The 26472-nt window shown below is 42.8% G+C and overlaps 1 protein-coding gene across 2 annotated transcripts in view; it reads right to left on the reverse strand.

The window, feature by feature from the left end:
* Positions 1–26472, reverse strand: part of dync1h1 (dynein, cytoplasmic 1, heavy chain 1) — a 109998-nt gene that overhangs the window by 40949 nt on the left and 42577 nt on the right. The window contains exons 42-62 of one of the 2 annotated variants that reach the window (XM_067454810.1): positions 25773–25902; positions 25450–25583; positions 22864–22978; positions 20808–20969; positions 20041–20255; positions 18803–19007; positions 14503–14676; positions 13440–13559; positions 13239–13359; positions 10328–10523; positions 8938–9055; positions 8653–8868; positions 6988–7200; positions 6437–6564; positions 6204–6357; positions 3758–3904; positions 3243–3647; positions 3028–3162; positions 1486–1580; positions 366–540; positions 55–130 (exon numbers count right to left, since the gene is read on the reverse strand). In XM_067454810.1, coding sequence (XP_067310911.1) covers positions 55–130; positions 366–540; positions 1486–1580; positions 3028–3162; positions 3243–3647; positions 3758–3904; positions 6204–6357; positions 6437–6564; positions 6988–7200; positions 8653–8868; positions 8938–9055; positions 10328–10523; positions 13239–13359; positions 13440–13559; positions 14503–14676; positions 18803–19007; positions 20041–20255; positions 20808–20969; positions 22864–22978; positions 25450–25583; positions 25773–25902 — 3434 coding nt within the window. Of the gene's footprint in view, positions 1–54; positions 131–365; positions 541–1485; positions 1581–3027; positions 3163–3242; positions 3648–3757; positions 3905–6203; positions 6358–6436; positions 6565–6987; positions 7201–8652; positions 8869–8937; positions 9056–10327; positions 10524–12330; positions 12527–13238; positions 13360–13439; positions 13560–14502; positions 14677–18802; positions 19008–20040; positions 20256–20807; positions 20970–22863; positions 22979–25449; positions 25584–25772; positions 25903–26472 lie in introns of both variants that reach the window. The other variant, XM_067454809.1, reaches the window with a different exon arrangement.

Genomic DNA, 26472 nt, shown 5'->3' on the forward strand with positions numbered 1-26472 from the left:
CGTCAGTCGTGCAGCCGCTCACAGGACGCTGCGTGTCAGGTGCACTGGACTCACTGGATGCCTTCTCCTCGCTCCACAGGTATGGCACGGACAGCTCCGGAGAGTTGCTCTCCAGCCACATGAAGAACTGCTGGAAGACAGGAAGGGTCACATGATCAGAACATGTAGATAGATATAGTCAGATAGATAGATACATAGACAGACAGACAGACAGATAGGCAAGTGAGTGTCAGTGGTTTAGAAATAGTATATAAAATGGCAGGGTATGGAGTCTAATGAGCCTCTCCGTCAAAATTTGAATTGACATATAAAGACACTCTCACTCATGCACAAACGCACACACCCACAGTAGGTAGAAGTCTCACCTCGTCGGCCTGGACTTTGGACACCAGGTCTCTGAATGCAGGCAGCCGGCTGAGGCGCACCATGGCCTCGCTCTGCTCTCCGCTCAGACCCTTCACCTTCGGCACCGGCGTCCCACTCAACACCATCTCCTTCCCACGCAGGAAATGCTGGAACTCTGCGTCATACGGCGGCTCGCTGGAGACACAGCACAGATAGAGAAACAGAGTGTGTGTGTTTGTGTGTAATGGTGGAACTCTGCGTCATACGGCGGCTCGCTGGAGACAAGCACCAAGCACAGGTCAAAAAGGTACCGACGCTGATGATCATATTCATAACTCCTGGCCCATATTAACACATTACGGTCACTATAAGACTTTGAGAATAAAACAGAGGTAAAAAAATTACTTTAGTCTTAGATCTTTTTAACGATGTATAGTTTGTCAAGGTAATTACTTACATCTGACAGTAATTTTGAGCTAATTTAAGCAAAGAGAACTTCAGTGCGTCCTCGCAGACCTTAAGAGGTTAAAGCACTGACTCCAGCTGCAGTCCACTCTTTGTGAATCTCCTCCACATGTTTGAATGGGTTTGTTTCACACTCCTCTCCAGGGTGCGGTTATTCCTATTGCTTATACACTTTTTTCTACCCCATCTTTTCCTTCCCTTCTCCTCTCTATTAATGTGATTGGACACAGAGCTCTGTGAACAGCCAGCCTCTTTTGCAGTGACCTTTAGTGTCTCGCCCTCCGTGTGTAAGGTGTCAATGGTTGTCTTTTGGAGATCTGTCGAGTCAGCGGTCTGCCCCATGATTGAGTAGCCGACAGAACGAGACTGAGAGGCCATTTAGAGGCCTGCAGGTGTGTTGAGTTCATTAGCTGATTAGAGTGCGGCTCCAGACGTCTTCAATATTCAACCTTTTCACAATATTCTAATCTTCTGAGACACTGAATTTGGGATTTTCCTAAATTGTTCGTTTTATCATCAAAATTAAAAAATAAATAAACATTTGAAATATATCAGTCTGTGTGTAATGAATGAATATAATATACAACTTTCACTTTTTTAATGAATTAGTGAAATCAACTTTTTGATGATTCTAATTATATGACCAGCAGATGTATAAAGGGTGTGTGTGTGTACCTGGTCAGGCCCTTGAGGTTGATTCGGCCGAGCAGCACCGCAAACGTGATGTGGTCCTGATGCAACATCCCTCGAGCCACTCGGTTAAACGCGCCCTGGACACACACACACACACACACACACACACTGAATAAAGAGCCTCCACAGCACAGGCACAGTGGTTACAGGTGTTACAGGATAGGGTTGTGAGTGAGTGAGTGAGTGAGTGAGTGTTCTTCACCTGGAACAGGTCTTTGGGGGTGTGTGTGAGGTACTGTGAGTGAGTGTGTGTGTGTTCCTCACCTGGAACAGGTCTTTGGGGGTGTGTGTGAGGTACTGTGAGTGAGTGTGTGTGTGTTCCTCACCTGGAACAGGTCTTTGGGTGTGTGTGTGATGTACTGTGAGTGAGTGTGTGTGTGTTCCTCACCTGGAACAGGTCTTTGGGGGGGGTGTGTGAGGTACTGTGAGTGAGTGTGTGTGTGTTCCTCACCTGGAACAGGTCTTTGGGGGTGTGTGTGAGGTACTGTGAGTGAGTGTGTGTGTGTTCCTCACCTGAAACAGGTCTTTGGGTGTGTGTGTGATGCACTGTGAGTGTGCAAGTGAGAGTGAGAGTGTGTGTGTTCCTCACCTGGAACAGGTCTTTGGGGATGTGTGTGAGGCACTGTGAGTGAGTGTGCAAGTGAGAGTGAGAGTGTGTGTTCCTCACCTGGAACAGGTCTTTGGGGATGTGTGTGAGGCGCTGTGAGTGAGTGTGCAAGTGAGAGTGAGAGAGTGTGTGTTCCTCACCTGGAACAGGTCTTTGGGGATGTGTGTGAGGCACTGTGAGTGAGTGTGTGTGTGTTCCTCACCTGGAACAGGTCTTTGGGGATGTGTGTGAGGCACTGTGAGTGAGTGTGCAAGTGAGAGTGAGAGTGTGTGTGTTTCTCACCTGGAACAGGTCTTTGGTGATGTGTGTGAGGCACTGTGAGTGAGTGTGTGTGTGTTCCTCACCTGGAACAGGTCTTTGGGGGTGTGTGTGATGCACTGTGAGTGTGCAAGTGAGAGTGAGAGTGTGTGTGTTCCTCACCTGGAACAGGTCTTTGGGGGTGTGTGTGAGGTACTGTGAGTGAGTGTGTGTGTGTTCCTCACCTGGAACAGGTCTTTGGGGGTGTGTGTGATGCACTGTGAGTGTGCAAGTGAGAGTGAGAGTGTGTGTGTTCCTCACCTGGAACAGGTCTTTGGTGATGTGTGTGAGGCACTGTGAGTGAGTGTGTGTGTGTTCCTCACCTGGAACAGGTCTTTGGTGATGTGTGTGAGGCACTGTGAGTGAGTGTGCAAGTGAGAGTGAGTGTGTGTGTTCCTCACCTGGAACAGGTCTTTGGGGGGGGTTGAGGCACTGTGAGTGAGTGTGTGTGTGTGTGTGTGTGTTCCTCACCTGGAACAGGTCTTTGGGCATGTGTGTGAGGCGCTGTGAGTGAGTGTGCAAGTGAGAGTGAGAGTGTGTGTGTTCTTCACCTGGAACAGGTCTTTGGGGGGGGGTTGAGGCACTGTGAGTGAGTGTGTGTGTGTGTGTGTGTTTCTCACCTGGAACAGGTCTTTGGTGATGTGTGTGAGGCGCTGTGTGTGGTCGCTCACACTCTTCAGGTTGGAGTTCTCGTATAACACAGTGTGGTAGATGTCCAGGAAGAAGTGCAGAGAGTACTGGTACAGGAAGTGCATCTGCAGAGGAGACAAATCCAGCATGAACACACTCACTTACACACATACACACACACACTCTCTCTCCCACACACACACACCTGGTTGAGCGACTCCATGGTGAAGTAGATGGAGCTGCAGGCGGAGGCCAGAGACAGGTACTGCTGAGACACTGACTCCACCTCCTGCATGATGATGTCAGTCTCCTCCACCTTGCGCGTGACCTCCGCCGCCTCCTTCTTCAGGTTCTCCAGCGTGGTGATGATGGTGTCGTCGTCCAGGATGCGACCCTTGACCTCGTTGAGGGCCTGTAGGAGGGACTTCTCGAGCTGGCGCAGGCGGAGCTGGAACTCTCCCTGCAGCTTCAGCAGGTCTGAGCGCTTTTCGTCCACATCCGGCCGCTCCGCCTTCAGGACCTCGTTGAGACACTGGCTCTGCAGGCTGCTGCGGGTCACCGTGAAGTTCACAAAGGTCACGCGAGAGCAGAGGTCAGGGGGGAACTCCACCTGTAGAGAGACGGCTGGAGCGTTAGCCAATCAGAGGCCCTCAGGGGGTCACATGACGTACAGCTCAAGCGTCAGCCAATCAGAGGCCCTGCGGGGGTCAAATGACATACCGTGGGGTCGCGCGTGGACAGGAAGATGACGAAGGATGGTGATAGGTCGATGTCCTGGTCGCCGAGGGTGATGAGCACACGGCCGCCCGTCCTCCGCACCTCACGGTTCAGCACCGGGTTCAGGATCGGGTCATAACTCTCCACATCCTGACACACAGGGAGACAGCAGTGATTGATCATGTGTGTGTACGTGTGTGAGACAGTGTGTGAAAGTGTATACGTATATACACACAAATTAAATTCATAATCAAAGCCTTAATCAATATTTATCTTCCTATAATAGTATAATGATTAATTCCAGTCATGATCTTGCCTAAGAGAACCCCTGACTGTTTCTTGTTTTCTAAAGTGTGTGTTCGTTCTCTGAGTGACTGAGGATTGGCCTAGAGGTGTGTGATGTGTCCCTAAACACTCGATAGCAGTGTGTGTGTGTGTGTGTGTGTGTGTGTGTGTGTGTGTGTGTGTGTGTGTGTGTGTGTGTGTGTGGAGTTGAGGCATCACACACCCCTAACGTGACAGGAGTGCAGTAACAGTGTTTGCTCACTTAGCTCGGCTTCCAGATATGAAATATGGATTTGTGTTTCATTTAATTTATTATATTTCATTATATTGTATATTTCCTTTTACTGAAACACTAAAGAGTCAAGATGAATATTGCCTCTACTATTGTGTGTCTCTCACTGAGAGAAAGCACATGCAGTAGCAGCAGGTTTGGGGAACATTGTGGTTAGAACTGGAGCTTAATCAGCTCCAACCTTGGAGAGACTGTTACCCCTTTTCCACCAAGGCAGTGCTGGTGCTAAATCGGAGCCAGAGCCTAGTTTCAAATCGGTTCTTTGTGTTTCCACAGCCAAAGCACCAGCTCCGAGCCAGGAAAAGTGGTTCTTAAGTAACACCAAAACATTGCTGGGCTAGAAGTAAGAACCGCTTGCGTCACCGGCTGGGGGCGGCGTTACCGTGATCAACAAGATGAACACAAACCTGTGACCGCCATTTTTTCAATAGCAGCTAATCAAGCTAACTGCTGCTGGATTGTAATCTCCGTCTATACAAATCATGGAGAGCTGCACAAATACGTTGGATTTGCGGCGTTTTAATGCTGATGTAGGATCATAAAGCCATGGGCCACTGAGGGAAGGCTTGTTCGAGATGCATCGGCGCGCGCTGTGCAGACTGATTGCGTATGACATCAAAGTAGAGCGAGCGCCAACGACCCCTTATGCTTTTGAATCGCTCGCGCAGTATTTGGATATCATATGTGGGTTGGTCTGCGCAGCGTCAATGCATTAGATAGAACACGCCTGGAAATTGTGTGTGTGTGTGTGTGTGTTTCTCGCTGCCTCGCTAGCAGTAGAGTCCTGCAACGGGTCGGGTACCCGCGGGCATAAAAGTGGCTAAAACAGGTGGATTGTGACATAAATTATAAAATACACGGGCGGGGTGTGGGCGGATAATTAATTCCGTGCGAGCGGGTAGAAGCGCGGATGAAAAATATGTGCAATATTTTTCTGTGCTGTGGCAAGGCGGAGGAGCGAGCGAGACCGGGGCGTGATGGCGAATGAGTGTCACCTGTGAGCCACACTGGTCTCAAATCCTCTCACGAGGGAGCTCGGCGGCATATAAGGACGAGAGATCACCAGACCTGGATTTGACGTTGAGTTGTGTTTGTTTTATTATGTGTGTGCGTGGCAGATGTCCGTGAGGGGCCGCGTTACTTTCGCTTTTTTTGGTTAAGTCTTTTAAATGTTCGCCGGTTCTCGAAAAACGATCAAAACGATCCGGTCGTCCTTCTTCCCCCCCAAACATACTGTATTACAATTTCTATGTCCAATTTACCATTACACATACACGCAACAACGATATGCCATAATGATCCATCACGTCACCACCACTGTGACTTTTGTTGATGCCACTCGTAGCCCAGATGGAGCGAGCGTTGCAGGATAAGCAATGGATGAAGTAAAAGTAAAGTTGGTGAGTGAAGTATATAAAATTGTTGACAACGAGTCTATAAAGGCACTTTAGCCTGTTTCTTTAGCCCATTCATGATGCTGTTGATGTTGAGAGAAGTGCAATATTTAAAAAAAATAAAGCATTTTAATTGGAATGATTTTAGCGTGTGTCATTTATTGCGGGCAGGGATCGGGTAACGGGCAAATATTAACGGGTCTGGGATGGACCCGTGCAGGACTCTGGTATGACGTAAGACCTGGCTCTGTTGTGGCTCTTAGCATGTGGAAAAGAAAACGGTTCTTAGAAGGCTCTCAAGTCGAACCAACTTAGAACTGACACTAGCACTGGCTCCGAACTAGCACCCGGTTCATTCTGGTGGAAAAGGGGTATGTGTGTCTGTGTGTTTGTGAGAGCACGTGTGTGAGTGTGTGTGCAAGAGAGAGCACTAGTGTGCGTGTTCGTCTGTGTGCGTATGTGTGTGTGTGTGTGGTACCTGCACCAGCAGAGGGTTGCCGAATCTCAGAGCGCTCTCCAGGTTCTTCCTGAAGGCGTCGTCCAGGAAGCTGGTGCGGGTGATCTTCCGGTCTTTATACTCGTTCATGATGAACTCTGTGGCCTGACCCGATGGGTCGATGATCAGCGGATACCTGCGGAACCACAGAGTGAGTGAGTGAGTGAGTTAGTGTGAGTGAGTGTGTGAGTGTGAGACTGAGTGTGTGCGCTCACCGGTTGAAGCGCTTCAGCATTATGGCGTTCTCCGTGCACAGGTCGTCGGCCGGCAGAGAGTTAGCCTGCCAGCGCAGCCGCTCGTCCGCATTGGACAGATACTCCGTCCGGGCGATGTCTGTGCGGAACTGCAGGAGAGAGATCAATCAATCAATCAATCAGCTTAGAGCACAGGCTAAAGTCAGTCAGCTTTATTTCTATCGCTCTTCTCCAGCGGCGATTGTGTCAGAGCAGCTTCAGTGTTAAACAGGACAATACTGCAGCAGAATTAGATTTGCCTGTACAGTCGTTCTGGAGTAAACAGTGATGTTATCAGCTTATTTTAATTTATCATAGAGAGACAATGTTGGCAGATCAGTATTATAGTTTATAGAATTAAAGAAGACCTCATTCATTAATGTTATTTGTATATTTAGTTGAATAACTCTGATCATAATGTTAGTGTCCCCAACTGAGCAAGCCAAGCCAAAGGCGATGGCCTTAAAGCTCTCAGACGGGTCGGGTCAAGGTGGGGTCAGGTGTGCGGGGTCACGGTGGGGTCGCGCCTGTACCTGAACGTTGGCCTGCTGCAGGTGATGGGACCAGGTGGTGAAGAGGTTCTGCCTCATCTGCTGGTCGAAGTATCCGGCGTAGGCCACGAATGCGGCCGACAGAAGGCAGTCTCCGGCGATGGTGGACATCTGGTTCTTAAACGTCTCGCTGGTCTTCTCCCATCGCTCTCGCTCCGCCGATAAACTCTTCAGCAGCGCTGTGCTGCGGTTCACCTGCACACACACATCACATGACCAGCTCAGCACACACACCTCACATGACCAGCTCAGCACACACACACTAAAAGGGGGATTCTGGAATCCACTGCCACTTCAATATACCTATATATTATACACACACTAATTAAATTCATAATCAAAGCCTTAATCAATATTTATCATCCTATAATATTATAATGCTTCTTTCCAGTCATGATTTTGCAGAAGAGAACCCCTGACTGTTTCTTGTTTTCTATAGTGTGTTTGTTCTCTGAGAAGTAACCGAGTCCTGACTCTTGGTCTTCATTTTTCACGACTGGTCTTGGATCATAAGCTGTTAAAGGTGCACTATGCAGCTTTTGTCCACCGGAGGGCACCTATTCAAAACAAATTCGTAGTTTGATGACGCAAAGTTTGAGCGCAGCATCTTGGGAGATGTGGTCTTCACATCACAGCCGGTGGAAAATAGGACTCGGGCAGAAATCACGTTCATGCATGCGGTTATTAACGTTACTGTAGTGTAAAGCAGAGCAGGACCGAGTGTTGTGGACCTGACCACGGCTGCTGGAGCGATTGTTAAACAAACACCCGCCTCGCGAATACCGGGACTTTTATTATGACGGGACGGGACACAGTCGCGGGCGCCTGCACTGATCCGCTCTTCCGGTTATGATTATGAGGTAATGCAGCTCTGTTTATCATATTAGATACATTTAAGTGTGTTTAAAACGATGTTATGACGTTACTCCGTGCGTTCAGTTGTTCACACTGCTAAGAGTAAAGCGCTCCTGCCAAATAAAAGCCCAAACCGAGGGGAACGCAGATATGACGCGATTGACAGGCGACTCCCTCAAAAGCAATGCTGAAACGTCCCGGTCCTCAGTTAAAATAGCAATTTTCTCACAATGTACAAATAGTCAGAAACATTTGGGATATTTTAGGTACTCAACTGAACAAAATATATATATAACACCGGCCCAGTGGTTTTTGGATATTTTACTGCAAAAATAAAACAGTGCACCTTTAAAACACTGCCAATGCAGTGAGAAAAATAATCTTATTTCTGATTGAAATCTTGTTTCCAAAACAGAAATAAGATTATTTTTCTCACCCCATTGGCAGATTATTTATCTTATTTTAAGCAAAAACTCTCTTCATTTAGAGTTATTTTTCCCCAAAACAAGACAATTACTTTTGCTTGTCTAGTAAATACTTCTTAATGTAAGAATTGTTTGATATTTTGACTAGAAACAAGACAGAAATACTGAGTAAGAAGAGCAACCAGACCTCTGCGTTATCTGCTAACGGTCTTTGGGAAAGTATGCTTGAATTAGAAATATTCGATAGTTATGATATTTTCACATTTTACATCGCCGTCACAATTATTGCGATATCGTTTACATTCGATATATCGGCCAATCCTAGACTGGAAACAAGACACAAATCTTTTTTGCGTGCATGCTGTACCTTTGCCTCGACGGCGGCCAGGTCGGCTTTGATGGCCTGTGCCTCAGAGATTAGCACGGCGTACTCCTCCTTGTAGCGTGCGATGCTAGCCTCCAGATCGCGGATCATCTGCTCCACCTCCTCCGCCTTCGTCTTGTTGTCTTTGGCATCGTCCTCCAGCTTCTGCAGCTCGTTCCTCAGGGGCTCCACCCGCTTCAGCATGTCTGCGTAGTTCAGCTGCACACAAAGCCAGAGGTCAGAGGTCGGCCAGCGCGCCCACAGGGGGTCCAGAGGTCAGTGCCGTACCTGAGCGATCGCCCACTTCACCATCGGTCCGCAGGCCAGAGACGCACGGTTCACCTGCTCGTAGTTATAGCTGGGGTTGGACATGTAGTTCTTCTTCATCTTCTCACGGATGGAGTCACTAGGACACGCAGAGAGTGAGTTAGAACACACACACACACACACACACACACACACACACACACAGATTCACAAATACTTTCAACCCATTTGAGCTCATATTTTCCTGGTGCCCTTGAAGTGAATATTTCACTCATTAAATCCCATGTAAACGGGTCTGATATTCGGTTATTGGTCACATGATGGATCAACACTGATCTGAATAATGACTTGTCTTGTAGAGCTCCTATCCGCTGCTTGAGTCGATCTGTATTATATAAAGCACTATAGAAATAAATCTGACTGACATGCAGCTAATCAAACAAACCCTCAATCTATAGTGTGATAGGGGCCAAGCACTACTGAATCTATGATTATTCTCCCGCTCTAGGGCAGCCCACTGAACCGTACGGTAGAGCTGTGAGATTTGGCACCCTGAGAGAGGACTGGCCCAACATTAACTGCACCAATTTTGGAGTCTATAACTCAATTCCTCTAGCGCCACCACCTGTACAAAGTTTGAATTACAGTTGTGTAGATAACGAGGCATGCTTTACGGTCCTCAAAAGGGGGGGGGGGGGGGGGGGGTGGGATTGAAATGCTAATAACTTTTGGTTAGACTATTACAACGAAAAAGGTCTTATTGGATTCCTTGGGTCATGCCGAGAACATAGACACCATATTTGGCCAAACTTCCGGTCCGCCATTTTGATTTTCTTTAAAAACCTAAAAGCGACGAATGTGAGGCCAAAATGGCGCTCGAGGCTGAATCTCTGCAATGCTTTGACATTCTGACACCAAACTACGTGTGTGATTGTCATCTAACTCACATCAATTTAATCAGCGCCACCTATAGGTGGAAGGCGATAAACCATTATTAGTGACTCTACCAGGGACAGGAGTTGAGAATTAGCACTAGCTATAAACGCTATATGCTGCGCATCATTTGCAGTTCTTGTATTGTAGCTATTTCTGTATGCATTGTCCCTGTTAAATAAACAAATAAATAGAATATATGATTTTTCAGCCCAAAATCACCTTATGTTATTAATGGGTAATTGTTGCCGTTGTTCTGACACTCCCAGCCATGTTGATGTCTGATCGTCATCTTTGTGCTTGGCCCGATAACGCTTGCAGCTATATTTATTATTATATTTGTTCTAACATTACCCGAGGCGATGTCTGAATCCTTCCTGAGCATTAACACTAGCATTTTCTGTGCAGCTGCTCTGCAACACTGTGAAAGGCCCGCCTCATACCTGAGAGGAAGATGTATGCAAGGAGATGATAATACCTCGTGTCCTCAGAGACAAAGTTGACTATGCTGGAGATGAAATTGTCTCTGATAATAACTTGTCTGATCTTTTTCCAGTCATTAGTTTCCTCGCCGAGCAAGAGGCAGATCGACTCTAGAGCCAGTTTAACGGCTGCCGGTGGGTTTGCCATAGCGCGCACTTCAACAAGGTGCTGCTTCTTTATCGAGCTGACGGCTAGAGAGGGAATGGAGGGGTTTTAGGACCACAAGGACACATGGTTCACGCGGCGGGAGCGAGCGGCCGCGGCGTCGGAGAGAGGCTCGCGTCACATGACCTGCCAATGTGCGGTCTATCAGGACTATCAGTAGCTATGCTTCCATCCGCCTGCACATTTACAGGATAATCCCTCAAAACACTGCACTGTAAGAGGAGTCCGTAAAAACAGGGCACAGTGTACTGTATAAACATGAAGGAGTTCCCGTATTGGGTTTTTACAGGTGTTTTACCTGTATTTTTAATTGTATTAGTTTGTGTTTTAAGGGTTAACGGAAATTTCTGTAAAATTACTGGATAATGAACTGGCAGAAAATCATCGGAACATTTTCCATTTTTATTTTCTACAGTGCAGTGTTTGGATCTGGGCTTAAACACGGATAAACATATCACGGTTCACTCCGGGCAGAATCGATATTTTAGCATTTCCGTTTTTCGTTCCTCATTAAACATACTGTTCTGAAAACGGTTTGATTGGAAAAAAATACCGGCTAATTACGTTATTTTAATTTAGCCTAAACTTTTTCACACAAAAATAAGATAACGCATGATAATTAAACTTATATAATTAAATAATAATTATAGCCGCAACAGAAATACCTGCATTAGAAAACAGCTGGAAAAACACGGACCTGTTTTAAAGGACCGTTAAACAATCGAAAGTTGGCCCTCGTGCCTAACCCTTTTCAGAAGAGTGATTACATTCTTTCTACATAACTTTTTTCCAACACGACTTGTTTTAAAAAGGACATGAATAAAAAATAAACTAGATAACCTTTTAAATGAACCGACAACTGCAAATTTCAAAGCAATTACTGCGCAACACAATCAAATTCAGCAGGCGAATAAAGCTCGCTCATTTAATGCAATATAACATTGTAAAACTACAACATTTCTACCGTTTAATATGAAGCGTCAATATTTTTTCAGATAGTCTGTTTTCAATATAGACTGTTGATCATGGACTAAAAAAATGTAGGAAAAATGTGCGATAGTTGTTAGTATTTGAGCTTAAAGTGCGTACTGCTTTCTTTAACGCACGGGGAAAATATCCTCCAATACACACACTGCAAAAAATGCTCTTCTTCCTCAGTATTTCTGTCTTGTTTCTCGTCCAAACATCTAAACGTTCTTAAAACAAGAAGTATTTACTAGACAAGCAAAAGTAATTGTCTTGTTTTGGGGAAAAATAACTCAAAATGAAGAGAGTTTTTGCTTAAAATAAGATAAATAATCTGCCAATGGGGTGAGAAAAATAATCTTAATTCAGCTTATCTAGTAAATGTTTCTTAATGTAAGAACTTTTAGATATTTTGACTAGAAACAAGACAAAAATAACTAATAAAGAAAAACATTTTTTGCAGTGTGCGCATGTAGACCTCAGTGAGGAAAGCATTCAAATGCGCGCTCTACACTGACGTGCGTTGTCACTGTCAAATTAAAACAGAACGATAAAATACCGTTATTAACCGTTTAATGGTCATTTAAAATAAACATTTCTGTTCAGAACAATTACAATTTATTTTGATTTTGTTCCAGTTAATATCGTTCGTTTCCGTTTATCGTTCTCGTTCGTTGAACCGGTTCAGAGCCCTGGTTTGGATAACTGGACCAAAAAAAGCATCGCACAGCAATATCCAAACTTTGTGCAAATCTGCTACTTTGGATGGAAACACAGCTAGTGATGGTGTGTGTGTGTGTGTGTGTGTGGACCACGGGTGTCCTCTTGAGACGCGGCGGCCACCGCTCCGCACCAGCAGTCAGTCACCTGATCTCATCAGCAGAAAAGTTCACAATAGTGGGGATGAAGTTCTCGCGCATAATGATGGAGCGAATCTGTTTCCAGTCGGTGGTGCTCTCGCCCAGCAGCAGACAGATGGACTCCAGAGCCAGCTTGACTGCGGCCGGCGGGTTGGCCATCGACCGCACCTCCACTAAGTGCTGCTTCTTAATCGATTTAACAGCTAAACGAGCCACGAGCCGTGAGAAGAGACAGAAAGAGTGAAGACAGGAAGAGAGCAGAGACGTTAGCGCAGTGAAACGAGCGCCCAACACCACTGCCAATCACACACAAGAGAAGAGCAGAAGCAGAAACACAAGGAAACGTCCACTGACGGGTTTACTCAAACACACTTCACATTAGAGCACATCCCATGCCGATATTAGGGAGAAAAAAGGCAGATATCGGCCGATATTCTTAATTATAGTATTACTTTGAAAAGTAACTTTAATAAAGAAACCAAGAAATGTTACAATATAGTGTTACTCCCTGAAAAGTAACCATTGTTGCTTACTTTATTAAAGTTACTTTTTAGTGATTAACAATATCGTAACATTACTTGATTATTAATATTACTTTTTAAAGTAATGTAAGTGGTTACTTTTTAGTGAGTATCAATATTAGTAACATTACTTGATTACTTTATGATGAGGTTTGCATCCCTGATTCGGTTTATTAATGTACTTTATAAAACGAAACAAGACTTGTTATAAAACACCGGTCAGATGTTCCTCAAATATGGAGCGTAAACGGATGCCGGATGCCGACAGCAGTGAATATTTCCTTATAAGCAGATCACAAGAAGATAGGAAACGCTATTTCAAACCGTATTTATCGTGAGCAGAAGTGAAAGGCAAAGCAGCACGGCAGCGAAGCAGAGCGAAGAGAACTCGTACCGTTCTGAGCCTCGATGACGGCCGGCTCCACCTGGTCCAGATCCTGCTTCACTCTCAGCTGCTTGTCTTTAATCACTTCCTGCTGCTTGTAAACCGCTTCCTGTATCTCTTGACTCATGACCTGTGAAGTAAAGCGGCGGCGTGAGGTTAAACGAGCAGCGAGGGGTTTATGAACACAAGAGCATGTCATGGACGCCTTGCCTTCTTCTTCTCGGCCTCCTGCTGGTCTTTCACCATCTTCTTCAGCTTATCATTGGCAGCAGCGTTCTTGACCTCCAGCTCCTGACTCTTGATCCGCAGGTCTCGTCGCAGCTCCTCCACCTGACACACACACACACACACACGGTTAAATAGATCAGGGTCGCAGAGGTGGACTAATACACAACCTCATTACTGGAGTAACAGCACTGCTGGTCTAATATTACTCTGTTACAAGTAAAAGTTGTAACGGCAGATTTTTACTGGAGTAAAAGTACAGAAGTATTTGTTTATTAAAGTCCTTAAGTATCAAAAGTAAATGTCCTTCTTTATGTCGCCGCATTATTGTATTATAGTTGTATAAATGCACATTATGCCATCATGGTTTAAGCCAGTCAGTGACGCTCCATCTGACACACTAGCAGACGACTAACTTAAACTCATTTAAATACTTGTAGAAAAGTTACAAAGCTGCTGTCACTTTAAGGCCGAATGCACGGATCCAATACACTGATACACATCTGATATTCTCACACTGTTCACCTTCACTGAAGACAGAATCAACTTTGTTTATGTGAATCCTCCACTAAATGAGCATTTGGACATCCGTCTTCTTCCATTTTGCTCTAAACTATAAATCAGTGTTTTACTTTTTAGGCAGTAACACAATATTTGTAACATTTCTTGGTTACTTTATTAAAGTTACTTTTCAAAATAATGTAAGTGGTTACTTTTTAGCGAGTAACAATGTTAAAACATTTCTTAATTACTTTATTAAAGTTACTTTTCAGGGATTAACAATATTGTAACATTACTTTATTAAAGTTACTTTTCAGGGATTAACAATATTGTAACATTACTTGATTAAAGTTACTTTTCCAAGTAATGCAAGTGGTTACTTTTTAGTGAGTAACACTTTATAAAATGTCTTGCTTACTTTAATAAAGTTACTTTTCCAAGTAATGTAACTGTTACTTTTCAGGGAGTAACACTATTGTAACGCATTGCTAAAGCTCCTTTCCCCATCACTGGCGTTGGCATGCGTGAGGTCGGGTGAAGCGCGTACCTGATCGACGGTCTCCTTGATTTTGCGCAGACCCACGTTGAGGTGCATCTGCTGCTCCTCCAGCTCGCTGCGCTTCTCGTTGAATAGGTTGGCGTAGTGGTTGATGAAGTCCAGGTAGTGCCGCGGGGTGATGGCCATGGTGCGGCCGCCACGCTTAGCCAGACGGTTGTTAGCCTGAGAACACCAGAGCAAAGGTTTATTGCGTGCACAGAAGCAGATAAAGCTAGAGGGGGACAAACTACACAACCTCATTACTGGAGTAACAGTACTGCCAGGGTTCTTGCAGGTTTCAGTAAGTTAAATTTAAGACCTTTTTAAGACCATTATGAGTGAAATTTAAGACCAACACGACGCATTACTAAAAGCATTATAAATGATCTCAGAAACTCTCAAACATTCTATTTTTATTGATTCAGTTATAGAAACATTAAATAAACTCAGAAACTGATATCAAAATACTGAGTCCGATATTTTCGCATGCGGTTTTTCCTATTCCGAAAAACTCGTCACGCACAGAGATCTTGCACACTGAGTCCGATGCGTATTAATGAATACGTCACGGGGATAAAAACGCAAAACAAGACAAAGTGACGTCTAGTGAGGATAATTTGTTTGTCCTGAGGAGATGTGGAGAGACTCCTGTGATCGCGGAGAGTTTCCCCTCCTTATCAAGCGGGATCAAGACCGACCGATTAAAAGTGTCAGTTTGATGCTTTGCTGGCGATACTGGAGACACATATTAAAAAGAAGACCACTAATTTCCGTGAATCAATTGATCCCGAACACCTGGCAGTATGTCTATGGATCCGATCACACACACACACACACACACACACACACACACACACACACACACACACACACACACACACACACACACACACACACACACACACACACACACACACACACACACACACACACACACACACACACACACACACACACACACCTTTACAGAGACTTGATGTGCTATAATTATCTGTGATATAATAATATTATTTGTGGTATTTTTGCTAGAATAATAATTTACGCACTTCCAAAAATAAATTCGACCTCACGTTATGTCAGTCACGCTTGCACACTGCCTCCGAAACTTTCGTCCGTCAAAAAAAATTTGGAACAGGTTCGATTTTCTGTGTTTTCGCATCCTTAAAAACGCAGAGACGTTTTGACAACTCAGAGCCACCATACATAATATTCTAGCAAAAATGCTACAAATATTATTATATCACAGCTATAATTATAGCACATCAAGTCTCCCCTTACGAAAGGAAAATATATTTACCAATACATTTTCTTGAAATATATTTTAATATATGGAATAATATATTGATGGCATTATAAAATATATTATATATTCATGCAATATATTGGAAAATATACAAATGATGGCCGCTTTCAATATATTGGAAAATATAAATATTAAATCCCATAACGTTATATGTGAATATATTGCATGATATTTTCAAATATATTGCAATATATTTTTGTTTCGTAAGGGTCTGTAAAGCTCTGTCTGTCTGTGTGTGTGTGTGTGTGTGTGTGTGTGTGTGTGTGTGTGTGTGTGTGTGTGTGTGTGTGTGTGTGTGTATGTGTGTGTGTGTGTGTGTGATCGGATCCATAGACATACTGACGCAGGTGTTCGGGATCAATTGATTCACAGAAATTAGTGGTCTTCTTTTAAATACGTCTCCAGTATCGCCAGCAAAGCATCAAACTGAGCCACTGACACTGCAACTTTGAATCGGTCGATCTGGATAATCCCGCTGGATAGGGAAACTCTCCTCTCTACGCGATCACAGGAGTAACGTTAGATGAACCCATTATCTCCTCAGGACAAACAAATCATCCTCACTAGACGTCACTTTGTCTTGTTTTGCGTTTTTTCCGTAACACATTCATTAATAAGCATCGGACTCAGTGTGCAAGGTCTCTGTGCGTGACGAGTTTTTCGGATCACGAATATGAAAAAACGCATGCGAAAATATTGGACTCAGTGTGCAAAGACCCATGTTCTTTGAAAACGCGCGTAGACACAAGTGCAGACCAGACAAAACAACCAACCTATGATAGGGGCGGATCTACGGTTGGGCCTGAGATTGACAGCTGCCCACCCAGTCAGATCAAACACATCAGAATACATTACGCTTAACCCTATTAGAATGCGAGTGTTGGCGCCAGCATATTAAAGCGCTATTTGACCGTAAATCCTCAACATTTGGCGAGCTTAAAAAAATCCTTAAAGACAAATAGCGCTTTTTGCCAAAATATGGTTTATTACGGTAATTTCCTGCTTTCCGTTTGCCAATCGCAGCTTTCTGAAAAGCTGAAGGAAAAGTGTAAGGAGTAAAAATGCATGAAGCAGTCGGGAAAAGAAAACTAAAAGGTTTTGTTTCTGAACGGAAGTAAAAGTTAAGACTTTGGTAAATTAAATTTAAGACCTAGGATGAAAATCTGGGCGTTTTTAAGACTTTTTAACCTGATAAGCGTCACGAGGACGTGCTGAAACTCTCTTTGCTTAAATTAGCTCAAAATTACTATCAGATGTAAGTAATTACCTTGACAAACTATACATCATTAAAAAGATCTAAGACTAAAGTTTAATTTTGTTACCTCTGTTTTATTCTCAAAGTCTTATAGTGACCGTAATGTGTTAATATGTGCCAGGAGTTATGAATATGATCTTGGGCGTCGCTACCTTTTGATTGTAATATGCGCGTCATTTGCTCCCATCCATAAAAAACTCTTCTCTGGTCGTCATGAAGACACTCGACAAAACAACTTCCCTCAGGGCTTTTACTTCAAATGTGTGCAGATGTGGAGAAATATTGATAGATTCTCACACGTTTGAGTCAAATTTCTATACAGAGAAGTATTATTTATTCAATCTTTATCCAAAATCCGCGGATGTGTGATTATGAGAGCAGTAGACTGTGATATGCTGTGTTTTCAATTCATTCTGGCAGCCGGAGGGCGCTGGAAAGCTGTACTACTGAAAATTCACCCCATGGGGAACACATGAAGAACAGACACACCATGTGACATTCAGGAAGTATCTGACATGACCAAAGCTGCTTTCTAGCGATCGTCAGATGGCTATTTTATGCAGATAGACACGTTTTAAGACAATAAACACACAATCGCGGCAATATATGGTTGGTCTGTGTTCTTTATGCCATGTTGGGTGGTTTCATAATAGATGATATTTATAATGCAATGCTATTCCACATAGCTTTTAGCATTGTATATTTTCTGTCAGATTTTTTGACCCGAAGCTACATGAGATCACATATTTTTATATAAAACACTCGACTTATAAATTATAAAGTGATATGAAGCAAGTTTTGAATAAAACATGATTTTAATCGTATAAATTGTTGTTTTGCTGGTGTGCTAAGCTAACATGCTAGCTTGCCCTAGATGCACCTGCCACTGAGTAAATACTTTATTTTTATGAACATTTTCTAAATGTAAAACTACTGAAATGCTTATTTGGACGAAATGCATTCAATAGAGTCTCAGTGAGGGTAAAGTGAGAGGTTTGATTTAGAAATGAGGTTTGAATAGAACAGTTTGAATAGAGAATCGTTAGTAATTATAATGCAGACAAAAGAATAATAATTAGAGCCATAACCAGTCCGCAGAAGTGTGAATGTGTGCCGGGGAGACAAACTGAATGGGGCAGTTTGCACCTCTAAACAATAGAGGCAAAATAGAGAATGAAAGCTGAAGACATGGCAATAAACATCAGTTGATATTTCAGCGATATCTCAAAATAAAATCACATGAAACGATCTTGTAAAACGTTTAATAAAATGCAGAGTTTTAGACTGATCATCTTCAGATCTGAAATATAACATGGTCAGACTTGTGGCTTTAGCTGTAGTGCATTTCTAGATTTCTCCAAGGCCCACTTCAATTTTATTTTCATAAAGATATTTCATACAAATAAATTTCTAATAACTTTACAAAACTTTGAAGCTTATTATAGCTTTTTTTTATTATAAAAAATATTATCATTTTGACTTTACAGTAAACTGGCAGGTGTCTGCTTTCAAATGAGACCATAATTATGCTTTTAGTGCAAAGGATTCACAAACTGTATTTGTTTTAGTCTGAGTATACATTTCTTAGGATTTTTTCAAAATTTAGAAATCAGCTTAACAGGTTAAGGCCTTAAATGTAACTTTCTGAATTTAAGACTTTTTAAGACTTTAAGACCCCGCGGGAACCCTGACTGCTGGTCAAATATTACTCTGGATAAAGCCAATGCTTTGAGATCTGCGGAGCCTCTGACCTGGTGCAGCGTCTGATGGACGAACACGCAGCCGTTGACGATGGCCTCGCGGTGGGTGGGCGGCTGCGGGAGCTTGTCGTAAACGATGGGCATGTAGTCCGGCACTTTGTAGTTGGGCTTCTCCAGGTCCATCTTACTGGTGAACTCTTTACCCACCTGGTAGAGCGCCTCAGTGGACCAATCACCAAACCAGTTGAGCACGCACCTGCAGAGAAACAACAGCCATGAGCAGAGCATGAGATCCTACACCTGCTCTATTACTGACCAATGGAAACCCGTTTCTGCCACTAAATTAAAAAATAAAGAGTAATTGCGACTTTTCATCTCAGCATTGCGATTTATAAAGTCATAATTCTGAGATATGACGTCACAATTCCGACTCGCAATTGTGTGATATAAAGTCAATTGCGAGATAAAAACACTGATCTGGGGAGTCTGCTCTGTATTCTCTACTGCACAAGAGGTTTGATCAACGAGCATTATTCAAATGACTATATGCAATTAGATAGTCTTTCAACCAATCAGACCAAAAGAGGCGTGATTAACAGGCAATGACCCATCATATATCTATCCGTCATGGCGTTAAACCCACCCATAACGCACCAGGTGGATAAGCCAGTCTTTGATTGGTTCCCGCAAAAGTGTAACCGAAGCAGTAGAAATGAATGTACAGGTTTCCAGACTGAGTTGCCGGGCGAAATCAAATCAGTCTAAGCTTCCACAGTGATCTGACAGCGTCGCTGAATATTAATGGACTCTCACTCTCTCTCGATTGCGTTCTGTCTGAAGTTTGACGTTTAACACACTGTCAGAACGCGTATTAATGCAAAATGGAAATACTCGCGTGAATTAGTAGCATTTACAGATGAAGATATAACTACTGTCCTCTATATAGATCAGAGGATAACCTGTAAAATTACCATTTTGCACTGAGAACACACACACACACATGTGCATGCCTCTCAACATGACAGGGTGTGTTAAGCTCTAATGCATTCGCTTGAAGCTTAAAATAAAGACTTCATGTTTTGGGCCCTAGGATCACGTGCCTTTCCTGCATCAGCTCACTCGGTTTTCTCCACTATTTCTAGATGCACGTTTTGTCTGTATAAATGCATTATTCAGTGCTGTAATGTGGCCCGACTGGTGGAAGATTTGCAAGCAGAGAGCAGACCCGACTAATCGATTGATGGTTTTCATTATGGATTAGTTGTTGCAGCCCCATTCAGCAGTGCTACCTGTTGAAGAGAGCGGGCGATGTGGCGGCGCGGTCCTTCAGGCCCTCTGACGACGGGTTCATGGTGAACACCACGTGCAGGTTTCGGATCACCTGACTGGTGAACCACTTATACAGCTCCTCGTGGGTGTCCAGCATCAAGCCCTCCTTCTGCGCGCCCTCCTTACACTGGGTCATCAGGGTGGCATATTCATCGCCCTCGAACAGGCCGGGCACCTGCAACGGCACACAGAACACGCATGATGAGGCACAGAGAGTTCAGCACACACAGAACACACGCACACACACACAGAACACGCATGATGAGGCACAGAGAGTTCAGCACACACAGAACACACACACACTGCAAATGCTGTTCTTACTCAGTATTTTTGTCTTGTTTCTAGTCCAAACATCTAAACATTCTTAAAAGAAGTATTTACTAGACAAGCAAAAGTAATTGTCTTGTTTTGGGGAAAATAACTCAAAATGAAGAGAGTTTTTGCTTAAAATAAGATAAATAATCTGCCAATGGGGTGAGAAAAATAATCTTAATTCAAACAGAAAACAAGATTATTTTTCTCACCCCATTGGCAGATTATTTATCTTATTTTAAGCAAAAACTCTCTTCATTTGGAGTTATTTTCCCCAAAACAAGACAATCATTTTTACTTGTCTAGTCAATGTTTTCTAATCTAAGAATGTTTTGGACACAAGGACACAAGACAAAAATACTGAGTAAGAAGAGGATTTTTTGCCGTGCACAGAGCGCACGCGTGCCGGTCGCACCTCTCCGTTGGCCAGCAGTGTGTTCATGCGCTCCAGGAAGCCCGAGTCCAGCACGTTCGACTCGTCCATGATGAAGGCGATCTTCTCGTTCTTACAGCCGGAGCGCCGGAGGACCGTCCGCAGGTCTTCGTCAAAGTCCTCGCCGGTGTACTTCCTGTGGACCTGTGGAGCAGCCACAAAGAGAACCATTAAACCTGGCACTATTATATACACAGGGTATATACAGCAATCCTTAAGTTAAATTTACTACTTTTTAATACCTTTTTTACTACCTTCAGAATATTTTTTAAAACCATCACGACACTGAATTGCTAAATTGCAAGTGTTAATCAGCGACCTTTCTATTATTTACACAGATTTTGACATATATAACATACAGAAAAGAATAGATTTAGAATTGACACCAGGAGGAAAGTTATCTAGGATCTGCTAAAAGTTATCATTCAGACACAGTTAAACACATCTCAACATTCACAAAGGTTGGTGAAGGAGAAGCATTACTGCACGCACATTTTATTTCAATTAATAATTGGTAAATCAGCAATTCAATTATATAGTGTTTTTTTTCCAACAACAAAACCTGAGCCAAATATTACATTTCTATAACTGTGAGTTGTTGAATTTAACAAAATACTAAAAACTAGTCAATCGATTAAAAACTTTAACTAGATTAATCACACGTTTTTTCTGTGATTAATCGCAATAAAAAAAGAAATGTTTTTGTACGTTTTAATATATTTTTTTATATAATAATTTCACAGTTAATCAAATTAATGTAGAAACAAAATAAAGACAGTATATTTTAAATATTTGTTTAAATGGCATCTTTTCTGAATGAAAGCCAGTATTACTGATATTAATACAGCTACTGATTTTTTTTTTTGGCTTCAAAAATATAACAGTTTTTAATTTAAGTAAACTTAAAACAATGCTAACATAAACCCATAATAAATGTCATGTTTACTCTAAATAAACTATAAATAAGTTAATCCTTATTAAAGCTACAAAAGTTATTTAGTCAAGAGCAGCGAGTCATTTTCTCTGTTCCCTTTGTTCTTTAACTTTACTGACAGGAAGCTTTATCGGCTGCTGTCCCTTTAAGAGCAGACAGACACGCGGATCTCACTGTTTATATGCTGTCTATGGATCGCGCCTCGTTCTCTCACAACTCTTTTTGTTCATTTTAGACTTTATACAAGTCATTTAAGATTGTTCTTATGAGGATAATCGTTGAAGATATGTCTAAAATAAAACGTAAGCCAGCCCCTTCTGTTGAGCGCGCAGTGCTCTGAGATGATGCCGAACGACCGCTGAATATGACGTCAGCATCAAACCCACGCCGAGACGGAGACGAAAGATCGATTATGTGCATGCCCAGATATGCTAAAGCCAATATTTAAACGAACTAACGCGAATGCAGATAGAGTTTCAATCAGAATAGGACACCTGATAGTCTGAAAAAATAATACCTCTGAGACCACATTTAACACTTTTAATGGCCTTAAATTTGACAATTTTGATTTATCACTTTTTAATACTTTTTAAAACCCCGCGGACACCCTGTATACACACACACACACACACACACACACACACACACATTTACTTGTTTTCTGGGGAAATATATCTAAATGAAGAGAGTTTTTGCTTAAAACAGGCTCAATGGGGTGAGAAAAATAATCTGATTTCTGATTGGGACGGAAACAAGAAACAAGATTTCAATCAGAAATCAGATTATCTCTCTCACCCCATTGGCAGATCATTTTGCCTGTTTTAAGCAGAAACTCACTTCATTTAGATTTTATTTTCAACAAAACAAGAAAAAATATCTTATGTTTTACTGATCTAGTAAATCATCTTGAGTTAAGAATATTTAGATATTTGGACTGGAAACGAGACAAGATTACTAAATAAGAAGAGCATTTTTTGCAGTGTTTATATAAAGTTCAGCAATGGGGATCTTCTGACAAACCGCTCTTTAATTTCTCAGGGAAGAGCGCTGCACATTAGCCATCTGTGAAGTGAATAAACATGTGGAAGGTTTGCTGGTTCTGACCTTGATCTGGTAGACACTGAGTCCGTTCATCCAGGCCACGAAGCGGGAGAGCGTGGTCTTCCCGGCACCGCTGACCCCGATCAGGAGCAGGTGACCCTGCGGCTGCCGGAAGATCCTGCAGGAGAACATCGTTACTGACGCATAGCCTGAAAAACCCACACAACTACCGGCACATTCAGATTTGCTCTGCAGGTCGTCTGGCAAAGAGCCCATTACGAAGATGATCATCACTCGCTCGAGCTATCGCGTCTGCTTTAAGCCATTTAAACTTTTCCTTTTCATTAAAACCCGAGCAAAGAGCAGCACTGGGCTCCAGATGTGGATTACACCGGCTACTGTGATGAGGAGTGTGATCACACACACACACACACACACACACACACACACACGATCTGGCCATCTGTGCTCATTTCCTCACACTACATCTGCTACTCATGTAAATAATGTAAATGAATAACTAGCGTCACTATGCCCAAGTCTGAAAATGCTCCTACACATATGAAATGACTGAATTTGAATAAAGTTTGAGGGACACAGCTTTCCAACGACTCCTCAATATTATTTTCTAAATATTGTAAATTGCGTTCTAATCGTAACACAGACGCCTTACAGCGCCGGCGATGCGATCAGAGCTCGATGTTTTCTGCTCCACCGTCAACGGCAAAAGCCGTCAGAAGCCATCGCAACATCTTCCTCGAAACCACAAACAGAATCGCCGTCTCAGAGGTTTCTCTGTCGCTCTGCTACGTCATCGTCCGTTGGTGACACACACACACACACACACACACACACACACACACACACACACACACACACACACACACCCCTTTGGGAATGATTTGTCTACACTGCAAAAAATGCTTTTTTTAATTAGTATTTCTGTCTTGTTTCTAGTCAAAATATCAAAAAATTCTTACATTAAGAAACATTTACTGGACAAGTAAAAATTATTGTCTTGTTTTGGGGAAAAATAACAAAATTAGACAGATTAAATTACATTCTGGGGAAAATATCAAAATGAGTTTTTGCTTAAAACAGGCAAAATGATCTGCCAATGGGGTGAGAGAAATAATCTGATTTCTGATTGGGACAAGAAATCCATGATTCAATCAGAAATCAGATTATTTTTCTCACCCCATTGGCAGATCATTTTGCCTGTTTTAAGCAAAAACTCTCTTCATTTAGATTTTATTTTCAACAAAACAAGAAAAAATATCTCCTGTCGTTTTACTGATCTAGTAAATGCATCTTGATTTAAGAATATTTAGATATTTGGACTGGAAACGAGACACAATGACTGAGGAAGAGGAGCATTATTTGCAGTGCACTGAGAATGCTCTGGTTTTAGCCAGGCTAGTTTTTCCCTAATTCCGTTTTAATTTTTGGAGATTCCTTTTTTTCTGTTAAAATATTTGGCAATTCAGTTTGTTTTACCCTTTACTGTTATTTTGGTTAAAAAAAAAGTGTGTGCTTTTAATGTTAATATAATAGAACATAAAACAAAAAAATAGGAATGACCTTAAATTTACTGAGGTAACGAACATCACATTTACTTTTTAGGACAAATATGATATTTGGCATAACACTGCACTTCAAGTACTTCAAATATTAATGGTTATTAGCTTTAAAATTTCCGGTAAAATACATTATAGTAGTTTATATAAGTTAAAATGAAAGTGCTCCATTAGCTTTTTCTTTCAAGTAAAAAAAATAAAGAACTAAAAAAAAATAATCATCAGAATCATCTTTTATATACAGTACTATTAAGTAAAACATTTAAAGCTGAAAATTAACATGAAAAAATAACATTTCACCATGAAATCATGTAGTAAAATTGTGTTTAACAATCAGCATTATGATATCCAGAGCTGTGAAAAATAAAAATACACGAAAACACAACACTGCCATTAGTCCCCCAACTTCAAAGGCCCCTTTAAATGATTAAAACTAGATGCTTAATTTTAACTTTAAGGTTACTTATCATGTAAACTAGCCATATACAGCATGTTAAATGCATGTTTGGAACAGACTAACAGAGGGGAAAACGGTCGCATTTGCAGCAGATATGCATTGCTGCCTAATGTGCACATTATAAATCAAAGCACGAGATGACAGGGGTCGAGCAGAACACCGGAAAATCTGACAGAATGGACAATATTGGTCTGTCTGTGCAATACACGAGCCGCGGTTCAGCTGCGCGCGCGACCAATGCTGCCTGAGCACAACGAGCGCGCGGCTCCCGCTCTCCATACGCAAAGCTTCTGCGCCGCCTGCGCGTGCAGTGTGAAACCGCCGTTAGCGTCGAGTTTCTTAACTTTTTCGCTGCCAAAAGCAGAGCCGTGGAGACCAACCTCGCCGTACTTTCATTGTTTTGAAGGGCGAGCTGAAATGACGGGAGGGGTTGTGTCGCGAAGATTTGCTTCCCCCGGTCTGCACTTTCCTCAGAGATACGTTCTCCACCCACACGACACAGAATTTCATTTCAAAGATGTACAATTCCGGGGAAATCTGCGTTAACACCAGATTCCGCGTTTATATGCCAATTCCGCGATTCCGTGATCGCAGAAATTATAGGGCCCTATGTACCTGTCGATCCTCAGCACGTGATCCAGAACCTCGTTGAAGAGCACCAGAGGAACGTCCAGCTCCTCCTCATAGAACACCTTCAGTCTGGCCTTCACATAGTCCCGCAGCTCCTCCTGCTCCACGGGGACGTAATCCTGCGGGAGAAACGGGACAAATCGGGATGAGTCCGCGGATCTCCGGGACATATCGGGATGAGTCCGCGGATCTCCGGGACATATCGGGATGAGTCCGCGGATCTCCGGGACAAATCGGGATGAGTCCGCGGATCTCCGGGACAAATCGGGATGAGTCCGCGGATCTCCAGACGCTGCCCTGCCACTCACCTTGGAGAGCCAGTTGCTGTACAGGATGGGTCTGTTGAGGCCTTTATCTCGGTCGATGTTGGGGAAGTGTTTGAGGGCCACCATGTCGATGTTCTCGTCGGTCCAGCGTCTCTCTTCGTCCTCCACCAATCTGAACAAGTTCAAAACAATCAATCACACATTCCTAGAAAGGCAAAAACGTCTCACTGCAGAAAATGCTCTTCTTCCTCAGTGTTTCTGTCTTGTTTCTAGTCCAAACATCTAAAAAATCTTAAAACAAGAAGTATTTACTAGACAAGCAAAAGTAATTGTCTTGTTTTGGGAAAATAACTCAAAATGAAGTGAGTTTTTGCTTAAAATAAGATAAATAATCTGCCAATGGGGTGAGAAAAATAATCTTAATTCAAACAGAAAACAAGATTATTTCTCTCACCCCATTGGCAGATTATTTATCTTAGATTATTTAGCGTTTGGGGCTCTACTCGTCGAGACTGTTTTCCAAGATGGCTGCCGTCTGAATATGCGTAATGTTCTGTGTCTATAAAGGTTCTTCTTATTAAACTGTTTGTCCTCTTACAAAGTTCTCAGTGCTGCGGTTTGCATGTAGGGGCCCTCATTATGCTGCCCTGTTAGTGGTGTTAACTAGCCATTTCATTTCACTTACCCTGTGCCCCATACACAAGCGTTATCTGTTTTTAGAGATAAAACTCTTTACGTTCGA

This window comes from Pseudorasbora parva, chromosome 10, assembly GCF_024679245.1.
Source record: "Pseudorasbora parva isolate DD20220531a chromosome 10, ASM2467924v1, whole genome shotgun sequence".
NCBI lineage: Eukaryota > Metazoa > Chordata > Actinopteri > Cypriniformes > Gobionidae > Pseudorasbora > Pseudorasbora parva.